At 52.6% G+C, this 13,648-nt stretch overlaps 2 protein-coding genes across 2 annotated transcripts; both read left to right on the forward strand.

Annotated features, from left to right (window-relative positions):
* Window positions 1-2,828: 2,828 nt before the first annotated feature.
* CSF3R (colony stimulating factor 3 receptor) lies at window positions 2,829-8,046 on the forward strand. Its single transcript, XM_015883768.3, has 15 exons — window positions 2,829-2,968; window positions 3,501-3,604; window positions 3,738-4,055; window positions 4,189-4,312; window positions 4,393-4,562; window positions 4,958-5,112; window positions 5,363-5,516; window positions 5,607-5,683; window positions 5,768-5,981; window positions 6,093-6,281; window positions 6,387-6,488; window positions 6,628-6,774; window positions 6,893-7,033; window positions 7,140-7,230; window positions 7,384-8,046. The coding sequence occupies exons 2-15, from the start codon at window positions 3,535-3,537 to the stop codon at window positions 7,913-7,915; spliced, it is 2,484 nt and encodes an 827-aa protein (XP_015739254.1). The 5' UTR covers window positions 2,829-2,968; window positions 3,501-3,534; the 3' UTR covers window positions 7,916-8,046.
* Window positions 8,047-8,198: 152 nt separating this feature from the next.
* MRPS15 (mitochondrial ribosomal protein S15) lies at window positions 8,199-13,594 on the forward strand. The gene is made up of 8 exons (XM_015883693.3): window positions 8,199-8,325; window positions 8,666-8,728; window positions 8,878-8,953; window positions 9,766-9,814; window positions 10,536-10,620; window positions 11,830-11,888; window positions 12,801-12,992; window positions 13,408-13,594. Exons 1-8 carry the CDS (start codon window positions 8,241-8,243, stop codon window positions 13,525-13,527), a joined length of 729 nt encoding a protein of 242 aa, XP_015739179.1. The 5' UTR covers window positions 8,199-8,240; the 3' UTR covers window positions 13,528-13,594.
* The last annotated feature ends 54 nt before the right edge of the window (window positions 13,595-13,648 follow it).

Consider the following 13,648-nt stretch of genomic DNA (forward strand, 5'->3'; position numbering starts at 1 on the left):
AGCACCAGGCCCAGCTTCTCCCTAATGGCAGCTGAGGAGCAATATCTGCACCATAATAGCTGAGAAACAAATTCCTCCTCACCCCCAGAGAGGGCTGATTATCTCATGGAGCGCTGCATTAGCAAATCCCTATGACACAGAGTGACGCTGATGCCTGGGAGCACAGTGCTGTCACCCAATGGGCACATCTCCTCACCCCATAGATTTCCCACCACTCCAGGTCCCTCTGTCCCCATCAATCTGTCCCACTGCCCCAGAGCTGAGATGTCCTATAGGGCTCCATGGGCTCCATAGGTGCTGTGCAATGGTTAACAACCACAGTCAATGACAGCAATGCCTCATGGACCAACCTGAGCCCATGGCCTCCTCCTGCAGTCCTTATGAGTGAAGGAGATGGGATGGAGGGAACAAATGGAGTTCCCCGCAATGGATGTACATTTCCATTACGTTTATGTGCTGAGTAATTGGCAGTAATGCAGGAGATACGGGCGCTGTTGCTGCGGACCAGGCTGCACTGGAGATGGATTATCCCCATCCGTCATTATCCGGGCGTCCCCACGGCTGCTCCGATTGTAGAACATGATTTTAATAACCCCAGGAGGCAGGAATCATTTTTCTTTTGTCACTTAACAACTTGGCCTCATTCACCGGTACCAATGAATACAAAGGGGGATTCATTTCTGGAGGAGGAAGCAAAGCACCAGCACTGCTCTCCTCTGCATCCCCATAGCTTCCATGAACCACAGCCCCAGAAGCACCATCCCCATCCCTATGGCATCTATGGGTCTGGGGTACAATGGGGACAGCAGGTGTAGACGTCAGCCGTGGAAAAAGCCAGCAGTGGGAGAGTGGCAAATCAAATTACAAGGCAGCTAATGAAAGTAATGGGGAATGAAGTGCTGCTGGAGGCGGCGTGGTCGGTTTCCATTTCCACGTGTCACTGCGTTTCAATTGGGGATGTTTATAGCCCCGCAGAAGCGGTGGTTAATTGCTCTTTGTGATGAGATGAGGCGTAGCAGAGACTCCAAAGGGCCGGGTGCTGCAGGCATTGCTCCCAATGGTGGGTGCTCAGTGCTGGGTGCTCAGCAACAGGGCTCCTGTTTGTCTGCAGCCACCTCGATCTGCAGGCAGTGCTTATGGGGTGAGGATGCTTAGGGTGCAAGTGGGTCCTGCCCCAAAGGGTGTCCCCGGGGGGATCTTTGGAGCAATGGGGCAGGACTTTGTGCACAGCTGGGTTTCATAGGGGAAAAGGATGGGGATGGAGATGGGAATGCAGGTGGGGAGGGCCTGGCTGCTGGGTGTCACAGCAGGAAGCAGCTCAGACCCCTCCATATCCCTTTGGCATATCATGGATTATGGAAGAAGAATGACAATGGGGATGGCCTGAGGATGGGGCAGTGGCCATCCTGCAGGCACAGAGTGCAGAGACACTATGGGAGTGGTACTGCTGCCCCATGTGCTGCCCTGGATGATGCCAGAATACCCAGTCACAGCAGGGACACTTCTGCCCCCACCCCATGCATGGATACATTGGGAACACCCAGATCTGGTGCCCCCACACCACCCCATCCCACAGACAGCCCTGTGGGTGTATGGATGTGACTCAGTGCCAGACAGGAACTGAGAGCAGCATCACGGGGCCATCCACCCCACATACACCCCATGGAGAAGCATCCATGGATCCAACCCCAGTGTGTACAGCCCCATGGCTGCGTGTCCCCCCCCTGCATGTCCCCATCCCCAGCTCTGCACAGCGCAGCCCCCAGTGCTGTTATTGCTGTTGTTGTTGTTGTTGTCCAACCTCAGCGCTCACAGCTTTCGCCATCCCTCACTGTTCCCACGGAGATGCCATGGTTACCACACCACCATCCCAGCTGTAAACATCCCGCATAGAGCTCAGTGCTGGAACCAGGGGTTGCTACAATCAAGGACAGTGTCGCAAGGGCAGCTGTGGGAAACAGCCCCAGTGGGGCACAGCACCCCAAGGCCCAGCCATTGGGGCACCCAGATGGGTTTCTGTTTAGATATGTGAGCTCTGAGGCCATAGTTCTGCATGGAAGGTAGAGCTGTGAGCAGGACCTGCAGTAGGAAGGTGTCATTGAGGAGGGATGGGGAGGTTTGGGGCTGGGATGCTGAGAGCAGTCAGTCCCAGCCCCATGGTGGGTGATGCTGGGGGATATGGGCGATGCTGGGGGCTCATGTCTTGTACCCACAGCACCACAGCCCTTTGGGGAACAGCACCATGGGGATCTCATTCTCACAGCCCCATCCTGGCAGCCTCGTCCCCACAGCTGGTTGTAGATGGGGTTGCATGAGCACCAAACACAACATGTGCTGCAGGTCCCGTAGTAAACAGTTTGCACAACTGGCACCGTTGCGAAGGCTGTGGGTGCGTGGTGGGTTGGGCAATGCCTTGTTGACCCGTGGGACGTGGATTTCCCCGGGGAACAGACAGCACTGAGCAGGACTGGCAGTGGGGCATCGTCCAGGGCTTAGAGCTGCTGACAGCCCAGGCCTGTGGGCAGCATTGGGAGGGCAGTCCCTGCCCCCATGCCATGTCCTTATACCATGTCCCCATGCTGTGTCCCTATGCCCTCCTGCTGTATTGCCATGCCCCCACATCATGTCCCCACGTCCCCCTATTGTGTCTCTTCACTGTGACCCCCAATGCAATCCCACTGGTGGGGCCCCATCCTGTATTGGGGGAGAGGAATGGGGCTGGGTGCTGCTCCCCCCGGGATGCGTGCGTGCCATTCTCCTTCCTGCGGTGCAAGGCAGCCCAGCCTGCAGGGAAGTGTTTTGCAATCATCTCCTTCAGAGAGCAGCAATTAACGGCACTGGTTTTGAGGAACTAACGGTGAGAGCAGCATGCTGGCGAGCAGGCAGAGCACAGAGAGCCATCGGGAGATGGAGAGCAGCACCGGGAGCGGGTAGTGACAACGTGGGACACAGAAGGTGCAGGGTAGAGGTAGGGATTGGGCATAGGGTGCAACTTGTCTGCATATGGCTCTGCTGTCCCTGAGCGTTGGGGTGTGCAGGTGCCATATGGGGTGGATGATGTTCTCCCCCCTGTGCTGGGTGCTGAGTGCTGGGTGCCAGCACAGGGCAGGAGCCCGGCACCAGGAGTATGTGCTGGGATGGTGAGAGGAGAAGGGGAGAGCTGGCATCGGGACCAGCCGTGGATACAGAGAAGCACCGGCAGAACCTCCAGGCCCTGCAGAGCTGCCGGCCCCGCTGCAATGCCCTCATTCATCTGTTTCCTTCTGCCAGCTTATCTCTGCGGCACAACCTCGGCTCGCCCCTCACTCTGACCACAAATCTCTCCAGCAGCAGCCGACGATGCTGCGATACGATCAGACACGGTGCAGCAGGGCATGGGGCTCTCGTGCCACAGAACTGGGCAGTGCGGTGCCAGTGAGCACAGTGTGCAGGGGGGGAGGTTGTTCTCCACCAACACCCGGTTGAGCCCTGACCCTGAGCCCCTTCCCCATTCACTGCAGTGAATGATGTGATGCCTGAAGCACAGAGCAGAGCATGGCCAGGCGTGGTGCTGGGACCCCCCTGCTGCTGCAGCTCTCCCTGCTGCTGCTCCTCAACCCAAGTGGTGAGTGGGGATCCATCCCAGGATGGGGCCGTGCAGCTCTACCCAACCCTCTTCCCCTCCCATGGGGCCCCATGCAGGAAAGAGGCCCCTCCATCCTGGATGCTATGGGGCTGACATGTTTCCTCGCCTGCAGGGACCCAGCAGAGCGGAGCAGAGCTGGACTGTGCCTCAGTGGCCGTGGACTCTCCAGTGGTGCCAATGGGGTCAGCCATCACTGCATCGTGTACCATCCGCAGGGAGCGGTGCCGGGGGCTGCAGGATGGGCAGCCACGTATCTCCTGGCTGCTGGACACTGAGCCCATGGCTGGGAGGCAGCGCCGTGGGGTGGGGGGCACCGAGGTGTCCGAGCTGAGTGTCCCTCAGCTCAACCGCCCACAAGCCAAGCTGTGGTGCTGCATGGAGTGGAACGGCACCAAGCAGCGGGTCGGCATGGCTGAGATCCGAGCAGGATGTAAGTGCACGGCTGTGCAGAGCGCCCATCTGCTCCACATGATGCAGCACAGCGGTTGGTGGCTATGGGGCTGCTTTGGGGTTATCCCATCTGGGGTGTGTTGCTCAGCTCCTCTCCTGGCTGCTCTCCCCAGACCCCCCTGGCAAACCCTCCAACCTCAGCTGCCTGCTGGACCTTGGTGACTATGGGCTGACGTGCCGCTGGCAGCAAGGAGCTGACGGCCACCTCCCCACCAACGTCATGCTCAAGTGTGCCATGTAAGCCACATCCAATTCCCCTAAAACCACCCTCGCAAGGGCATCATACGGGTCCCAAAACCACCCCATCCTCACTGCAGGAGCAGATCCCCAGCGGTGACATGCTGCACCCCACAAAATGGACACAGTCAGTGCACGGTGCCGCGGCGGCTGCTGCAGCTGTACCGACCCATGGAGCTGTGGGTGACAGCCAGCAATGCATTGGGCACAGCAGAGTCAGAGCGGCTCCGCATCGACCCCATGGATGTGGGTGAGTGACAGAGATCAGGGATGGGGAAGCTAATTAGCAGCGAAAGGAGGACATTAGAGAGCCATTAAAGCACGCTGGGCTCGTAGGTCATATTTTGCCATGATGAATGGCTTCAGGAGATGAATAGGTGCCATGGGCACGCTGCAGAGCCGCACCGGGTTATGAGGCAGCAGTTGACCCTCTGCACTTCACAACTCTCTCCAGCAATTGATTACCCATTTATTCAGGAGCTCTATGAATAATAAATCCAGCTCCCATCAACTATTTATTGGAGGAACCTTCCCGAGCAGCATGAGGCAGTGCTGGGCATGGGTTGCTCAGAGCACAGAGCTCTGCATCCCAGCAGCAAATTGCACTCTGATTCATGTACCCCTGTCCTGTGGCTCTCCCTGCAGCCAAGCTGGACCCCCCCACCCTGCAGAGCATCCACTCTGTGCCTCCCCAGACCAACTGTGTCACCCTGACCTGGGCCCTGGCCCCACGCAATGCACATATGGAGCTGTGCTGTGAGCTGCGTTACCGTGCTGCCAAGGACCCCACCTGGGATGTGGTGAGTCTGACAGGGGCAGAGCCAGTCCCCCACCTCTGCTCCAGGTTCCCTGCCCTGGTTCCTGTACCCTGGGGCTGTACTATGAGCCCAGACACTGAGCACAGCTGGGGCAGCCCCCACTTTGTGTGCCCTGGTGGGGAAAGATGACAACAGGACACACACGGTGACTCAAAGAGGATGGCTGTGGGGATGGCAGTGTCCTCTTTGGTGCTCCAACACCCGGCACTGACCCTACTCTGGTTGCTCCCAGGTCACAGGCATCGCAGGCCATGCAGGCAATGTGCAGCACTGTAAGTTCCTCTTTGGGATGCTGTACCACTTCCAGATGCGGTGCCGGCGGGACTCAGCACGAGGCTACTGGAGTGAGTGGAGCGTGAGCAGGAACTACACCACCCATGAGAAAGGTCTGTGGGGGGCTCCAAAGATCCTGCCCACCCCTGGGCATTGTGGCCATGGCATACTGCTGCTCTCATCCCCCTTGTCCCCACTCACAGCCCCTGAAGGGAAGCTGGACACATGGTGGAGCACCCAGCCAGCCATGGGCAGGATGGAGGTGAAGCTGAGGTGGAAGGTGAGAGCAGGCAGGTAGAGCTGGGCATGGCACAGCACCACTGTGCACTGAGCATCCCTGGCATGCTCTATGCCCTGTGTCCAGGCCCCACGGCCACAGGAAGCAAATGGACGTGTGCTGGGGTACCGGGTAGCCCTGGGGTCCAGAAGGAGAGGCAAGGAGCCACAAACTGTCTGCAACACCACCGACACCCAATGTGACTTCACTGTGCCGGTGAGAACAGCAAGGGTCTATCTCTCAGCCTACAATGCTGCTGGAGAGTCATCAGCAACAGAGGTCGTTCTACTGGAGAGGAAAGGTGAGGCAGCATTGAGCTCCCCATAAGGTGCAGAGCTATGGCACAGCCGTGGCTGTGGGAGCAGAGCTGGGATGCTCTCTGCCCTCACCCTGGCTGCTTATTCCCTTGCAGGTCAGCCCCTGGCCGGGCTCTGGGCTGTACCAGGGGGTGAGCGCAGCCTCTGGGTGCACTGGGAGGCAGCACCGGTCCCAGTGGTTGCCTACGTGCTGGAGTGGCAGCAAGTGTCCTCAGAGCCCAGGCACTGCCATGTGTGCTGGCAGCTGGAGCGCAATGGGACCACTACCACCACCCTCATCCAGGGTAAGCTGGGGGCTGCTGTGGATCCTGTCGCTGGTCACAGTACAGTGGGGCTCTCAGCAGCCAGAGCCCTTAGACCTGCTGTCCCCTCTCTGCTCTCTGTTGCAGACAGCATTGAGCCCTTCCAACAGTACAACATCTCGGTGTATCCCCTCTACAAGGATGCTGTTGGGACACCTGCCCACGTAGCAGCCTACTCCAAGCAGAAGGGTGTGTGTCCTTCTAGTTCTTTGGGGTCCCACAGGGCTCACCAACCCCAGCCTTGCATGTGCCCATAATTTAGGGGCTGTGCAGAAAGGCTCAGCCCAGCTCTGTACAGTGCCCAGTCTCATGTTTTGCTCCATTTCAGCACCATCCCATGCTCCAAAACTCCACCTGAAAAGCATCGGCAAGTCCCAAGCTGAGCTCAGCTGGGAGTCAGTGGCAGTGGAGCTGCAGAATGGCTTCATCACCCACTATACTGTCTTCTGGGCCAACAGCACTGCGGAGGTGTCCAGTGAGTCCTAGCCCTGCTCCCTGCCCCACCTGGGTGCTGGGGGGGATGCCAGCAGCCCCTGCCCCAGCCTGGAGGTGCATGAGGCCCAGCATTTCCACCAGCTCCTGTGTCTCTCCAGGTGCTGTTGTGAATTCCTCCCTCAGCTCCTTCACCATCCATGGCCTGAAGCCATCTACTCTCTACAAAGTGCACATCATGGCCTCTACAGCTGGTGGAAGCACCAATGGCACCAGCCTGACACTGGTGACCACGGTGCTAGGTGAGGCTGTACTGGTAGGGATGGGACTATGGGGCAGAGGTGCCACCACTGTCCCCACATCTGCAAAGGACACTCCTACACTCCTTGTCCCCTGCCTGCTTTCCAGATGACATCGAAATCCAGTTCCTCTTCCTGACCCTGGGGTTGGTCTTTGTCCTGCTCATCATCCTGTTGATCTGCTTCCAGAAGAACGGGAGGTGAACATTGGGAACTACACCACAATGCTGGGACCCACCTCTGCCCTGTGCTGGGAAGCCCCAGCCTCAGTCCTGGCCCTTATGAGGCTGCAGGAAGCAGGGAGGGCTCACCTCCTTCCCGAGGTTCCCCTGACCCCTTTCTATCACCCCCAGGGTGAAGCAGCAGTTCTGGCCCAGTGTCCCTGACCCAGCCAACAGCAGCCTGGGCACATGGGTGCCAGCAGAGCAGGAACCCCTGCAGACCCCCGGTGTGAAGGAGCCCGGCCTGGCGACCATCTCTACTGTCACAGTGCTCGATAAGGCAGTGGGAAAGCAAGCCCCCATGTGGGGCAAGGAGCCCCCAGCTGAGCCCCCTGCCCCACCGCAGCCCTATATGCAGCAGCACAGGCCCAGCACGCTTCAGCCCAACGCAAGGCTGGGGGCAGAGCCCGTGCAGTACGTGCAGGTGGTCGGGGGCAGCTCGCAGTGCCCGCAGCACGTCACCCCATGCCTCTACTTGCGCTCCAGCTCCACACAGCCCCTGCTTTCAGATCCCAGCCCTGAACCCTATGAGAACTTCTGGTTCCGTGGGGTGGCCCCGAGTTGTGGCCGGGGGAGCATGGAGGAGCCCCTCCTTGACTTCCCATTGCTGCGGGGGCTGCAGGTGAGCGGGGCCGAGGAGCTCCATGACTTCCAGCCCTGCTGAACCCCGCAAGCCCCACCTGCCACTCTATGGGGTTGAAACCCCATAGGGACCCTTTGCTGTCCCCCTCCCACCCTGCAGCCTGGCTCTGGTGCCACTGCTCTGCCCTAGCAATAAACATGGAGGTTCTCGGATCTCTGCTCGCATTTCTTGGGGTGATGAGGGAATATGGGGTAACAGGGGAAGGCAATGTGGGGCCTGAAGTCATTACGAAAGGGGAAGCAGCGCCATAGAATCATAGAATCACGCCCCAAATCGATGAGCTCGTCTATCGGCTGCACAGCCTGGGTCAACATGGCGGCGCCCAGAGGAGAGGGGCTGTGAGGCGATGCTGGCGTTGGGACGAGGCCTGGCGGGGGTCGCCCGCGGGGCCCTGACCGCATTGAGGGTCGGCAGAGGAACGAATGGGGCTGGTGAGAGGAGGAGGGGTCGCCATGGGCTGTGGGGGAGGCAAGGAGGAGGAAAGGAGGCTGAATATACAGTGATAGGAGAGGCCGGGCCTGCTGTGGGGCCTGTTGGGTCTATGGGGCTGTGAGTGGAGGGGATGGAGTGCAGGAGCTTTATAGAAGGGTCAGTTTATGGTCTGAGTGGTTTTTTTAGTCATTTTTAGGTCCAAAAGTGCAAACAATGTAGTAAACCAGGACCTTGGTTCAGTGTGAATGGTGCTGATGGGTTGGTGGTTGTGTTTAATGACCTTAAAGGGCTTTTTTAACCTCAGTGGTTCTATGGAATCTTTGTTTTCTTTCCATCAAGCTTGCAGTGCTTTTATTCAGCCAGCAAGATGTTACGCCAGACCTGTGAGAAGAAAGCTGAAAGGTATATCCATTCCATTCCATCATCTCTTATGTTCTTGGTTCTTCTTTGGAGCATTCAGTCTGTTTTCTTTGCAACATGTTTCTAGTTGGCAGCCAGATTCATTGCTCCAACTTTGTGCTGTTCCTCAAACATGGATCTTTCCCTTGTAGAAATCCCCAGCCATTTGGATGACCTCCCTCCAACAATGCTGAAGAAAGATTATGCCAACGTCCCAATCATAAATAGGTATGAAACACTGAGAGAATGATCAGTCTCTTTGGAACTTTGTATTTTATATGCATAGAACCAGTTTGTGGAGCCTGTCAGCTGCTCATTAATTAATGTTCTGTGGTCACTGGTGTGCACAACAGTTGGAAAGTTGTTCAAAAGTCAATCTGCAGAAGCAGCCACTGATTAGCAATGTGTTACCTTTACTAACATAGGAGCATGAGTGCTGCTTGTCCACATCTGTCCACTTTGTTGTGCATAGAAAAAGAAATAATATTGGTGTAATAGAAATAATAATCTTAGAAATAATCTTGGACTCATGTGCTAAAGAGGATATAATTGAACAACTCAAAATGCACAACTGCTTCCAAAACTTGGACCTAGAGTTTTGCATTTGCATGCTTTGATTCTGGAGCTGCTCATGTGTGGTGCATGGAGAGCCCCCAGTGGCGTGAATGAGACATTCACAGATCTTTGAAGAAGCGAGTCTTAATAGCCATCATTTTGTTCTTGGCTCCTGAACTTGGTGGTTAATTTTCAGCATCCATTTTGCATGCGGTGTTGGTCTGGAATTGGATAAGACTTCACTGTGACTTGAAATACTTCATGCTGTTCTTTCTAGGGCAGCAAAACTAATTGATGTTTGTGTGATCTCAATCATTGTGTATTCCTAAGTAAAATAAATATATGAAAATTTCAAGGAGAGGAGGAGAGTTGCTGTAAACTTGTAGAATAAGTTGAGGAAAATTAATGTGTTTTGAAAACCCAGCTTTGTTTATGTTGTTATACTTGTTTCTAAGCTTATAGACTAATCTTCCTCCTCCTTGCAGTGTTGATGACGTAGTGAAAAGATTATTGTCACTGGAAATGGCAAACCAGGTTAGTTTCATTGCACTTGTATAAAAACTGGATGGATTAGCAAACACTTTCATGTGAGACTTACCTATATTGTTAAATGCCCTACATTTACTTTCTCAGTGTTGCTCAGTAACTGCAGCTATGGGGCTATTAAATACACGAAGGTAATAAGTCTTGCATGCCTTTAAAGTTTATCCTGGAGTCTTATTATAAGAGAATGAAGTGTCAGACAATCACAGGAGGAGATGCAGCTGCTTTATGTTACTGCTGAGGGTTGGGAAGTGGTACACTGGACTATGGATGTTCTTCAAATGACTTATTTTTTATATGCCCAGAAAGCAAGTAAGCAAACAAGAAGGGCATCACAGAGATCTTACTGTTTCTTACCACTTAAAGAAGTGCAAAAATTAAAGGTTACTGCCGTGTGAGATCAGCTTTAGTTCTGTGTCTTTTGCTCGTGAGAATAGCATGGCCTCTTCAACACCCTTCCCTTGCAGCTTTGGGATGAGGGATGTGCCTGGACTCTTCCTTTGAACAAGGGTGATTCTGTTTCCTGCTGAAATCTTTTTGTGCTCCCTCCCTGCTGTGCTCTTTTTTCTTTTGCAGCACTTCTTACACCTTTTTGTGGTGGACTTGGAGTAAAGCTACAAAGTCTTTATATCTGGGCATTTGGGAAAGGATTTGGGATGGCTCAGACATAAAGCGTTCATCAGAAAGTGATGAGTTCTTTTGTTATTCACAGAGGGAGAAAATGAAGATAAAGATACAGCAGCTGGTAGAGAAGGTCAGGAGGTCTCCCAGTGACAATGGCTCCTTTGAGGTGCAAAGTAAGTTAGAAGAAACAGAACCATATTGTTGGCAGGTGATAGTTCACTTTGCTTTTATTCAGCTGTTCCCACCTCATCACTCCAAGTTTCCTGCAGCAACAAGGAGAATCTCTTTCAGGAGAGCACCTGGGAGGCAGGTGGACCTGCTCAGGGTTTGGGAGTGTGACCAGGCAGTGCACACACTCACAGACAGAGCGAGCAGATCGAGTACGTTGTTAGAGGTGCCAAAGACATCCAAAAGGTGCCATGAAAACAGGTTGCTGCCTGCTGACAACAAGGACGTTTTGTCTCAGTTTATTTATCTATACAAATGTCTTTACGGGGTGTGTTGGAAAGTCACTTAAGCCTTTATGGTACTATCATGTCATTACTCAATGTGATGTGAAACTGCCCCTTCTGTCAGTGTATGCTCATAAGGGAGTCTTTTATGGCTCTGCTTCGTGTAGTTATGTTAAGGCTTCTCTGAAACAGCCTGTGCTGCTGCAGCCCTTTTACAGTGATGTACATCCATCAGTTTGTTTCCATGGCTTCTGCACCTGCAGCATTCCATCTACGACTGAATGAACTGGGCATGAAAAGAAAAGCGAATGGCAGAACTTGAGCTGGAAGATCTCTCTCTGAGTTAGGAAATAAGTTCTTTTTCCTGGCCATATGCACCTTTTTAACCTGAAATCACAACAGATTTGGGAAGAACCAGGATGGGGTTGCTGCAGAACCTTTCACTTGATAGAGTATAATAATTTCCATAATTTTTGAAGGGATTCATTCATCTGTTCCCTATAAAATACCTACCCTTGCACTAAAGCTTCATGTAGTTTGGCAACATTTTCCACATTGGAACTGTAAAAGATATCACTGAAACAAAATGAGAGATTTAGCCATGGGAACCAGATTTCTTTCTGCATAGGCAAGCTCTGTCTGAAGCACAGGGCAGTGATAAAGGACACATAAAGTCACCAGAGAAATCCATCTGATTAGTTGGTGGAATTTTAAGTTCTAATTAGGCTTTATAATGGTAATAGTTATCTGAGATTATGTAGGTTGCGTTTTGTGTTTACCATTTACTCTGACGGCTGTGTGGAAGTATGTGCTGTTATGCAGTGAGTATCCATAAGAACAGCAGTGGTAGTTTGAAAGGAATACAGATGATACTGCCTCACCTTGGAAAGCTGCTGCTCTCACACAGCTCCCTACATCTGTCCTTTACAGCTGCTATTCTGACTGCCAAGATACGTACTTTTGAGGAACATCTTCAGAAGCATCCCAAGGTAACTGTCAGTAATTTGAGCCCACGTGTCTGAGACAGCAGCTGTTCAGATTGTTTTCTGAGCAGAGAACAAAAGGATTTTAATGCTGGGGATGATGGCTTTCCTAAGATGGTGTATAAAATAGCAGTAACTGCTCCTTGCTGTCAGTCTGGGAAACTCGATTGCAGCTGCGTTTGCACCAACTGAAATGTGGAACACGTTCTTTTTGGTAACTGAGTTGTTGGAGATGGTTGAGCAGATACCTTGGAGCAGAGCTCAGCTAAATCTACTGATAAGGTTTCATTGCTGAGCTGTCAGCACAACTAATGTGATTTTTTTCAGCCATATTCTTCCTCTGTTCTGCTGTAAAAATATTTAATGGACAAGACTTCATTAATGTCATAATGGCTGTTTCTCTATCTAAAACGACGTGGGTTTGAAGCTGAAGTTATATCAGCAGAGAAGACCTTTTGAAAGTACTTGAGCCTATTTTTAGATGAATTGCTTGTAAAGTGGAGGGAGATCGCTTCCATGAGAGAGAGCCTTGGATGGCATGGACCAAGCTATGCGTATTCTCTTCCAAGGAACAAATCAAACTGTCAAATAGAGCAGAGTCAGATTTAAAGTCTGTGTTATTTCTGGAGCTATACATCTCAGGGAAGGGAGCTTTTAGCCAGCAGACCTCCACTGCATTCCTTGCCACCAAGACACTGATGCTTGGAGAAAGCAATTTCACTGCAAAATAAATTAAGTCTTCCTGAATCTTCTCGTAGTGACCTAATGTTCTTGCAATATCTGTTAAGAAAAATTACTCTCAGATAATGTCCTTAACCCGATTGCGTCCTTTTAACCATAATCTGTTCAGTTCTAAGTGATTTATTGGGCTGGAAGTGCAATCTATCTGCAGTCTGGTGAAGGTAAAGTCTTTTGCAGGATAAAAACAACCGTCGTCGCATGCTGATGGCCATGGATCGCCGCAATAAACTGCTTGCATATCTCCGCCGTGTCCGCTACGATGTCTTTGAAAACACCTGCAAGCAGCTGAACATCCAATACACACCACGACCTGCCTATTCCAGGAGGGTCACCAAGCGTTGGGTTGTTAAGAAGGCTTTTTGTGTCAAGGTATGGAGTGAGATAGGGGGAAAAGCTGAATAACTGGAGCAAGAAAAGATCTTGTAGAGGGTGCAGGCAGCTGATAGATGAGCTTCAAATCAGTGTTTTAAACCTGATGGGACAATGGTGATATAATGAATGTAGGGCTCAGTGAAAGGTGGGCAGTGATGGACATATTGAGGATGTATTTGTGTTTAAGAAGCTCAAGTTGAGCTGCTGGTTTGCAGCTAATAACAGGCTGTTTGCAGACCCCTATGGGGATGGGAAGGAGCTGATATCACTGCAGCACATTCCATGCCCTCTGTTCTTTGCTGCAGGGACTCAGGCCATGTATTATAGCACAGCAGATGGTTGGGATGGCCATGCTGTGCAATGCACACCTTTATAATCTTTTTTTCCTTCATTCTTAACCATCTTTATGCAGGTTTTCCAGGAGGCCAAGAAGCTGAAAGCAGCACAGAGACTCAAAGAGAAAACGAAGCTGCAAGAGAAGGACGGAGCTGCAATGGAGAAGCAGGTTCAAAGCGAGGGGACATCCGTGTAGTAACACATTGTGTCTGCGGTGCAGGGAGACAAAATAAAGAGCAAAAAAGCAAACTTTACAACAAAAACCTCTTTGCTTTTATTGCACGCGCGGTGCCAAGACGGCTCCTTCTTATTGGTTG

Source organism: Coturnix japonica, chromosome 17, assembly GCF_054131305.1.
Source record: "Coturnix japonica strain WE chromosome 17, WE-NBRP24, whole genome shotgun sequence".
Taxonomy (NCBI): domain Eukaryota; kingdom Metazoa; phylum Chordata; class Aves; order Galliformes; family Phasianidae; genus Coturnix; species Coturnix japonica.

Coding starts and splice junctions, on each gene's coding strand:
- MRPS15 (XM_015883693.3), top strand. CDS start 8,241: ATGCTGGCGTTGGGACGAGGCCTGGCGGGGGTCGCCCGCGGGGCCCTG. Junction 8,729..8,877: donor TGTGAGAAGAAAGCTGAAAG/GTATATCCATTC, acceptor TTTCCCTTGTAG/AAATCCCCAGCCATTTGGAT. Junction 8,954..9,765: donor AACGTCCCAATCATAAATAG/GTATGAAACACT, acceptor TCCTCCTTGCAG/TGTTGATGACGTAGTGAAAA.
- CSF3R (XM_015883768.3), top strand. CDS start 3,535: ATGGCCAGGCGTGGTGCTGGGACCCCCCTGCTGCTGCAGCTCTCCCTG. Junction 6,282..6,386: donor TACCACCACCCTCATCCAGG/GTAAGCTGGGGG, acceptor TCTCTGTTGCAG/ACAGCATTGAGCCCTTCCAA. Junction 6,775..6,892: donor CAGCACTGCGGAGGTGTCCA/GTGAGTCCTAGC, acceptor GTGTCTCTCCAG/GTGCTGTTGTGAATTCCTCC.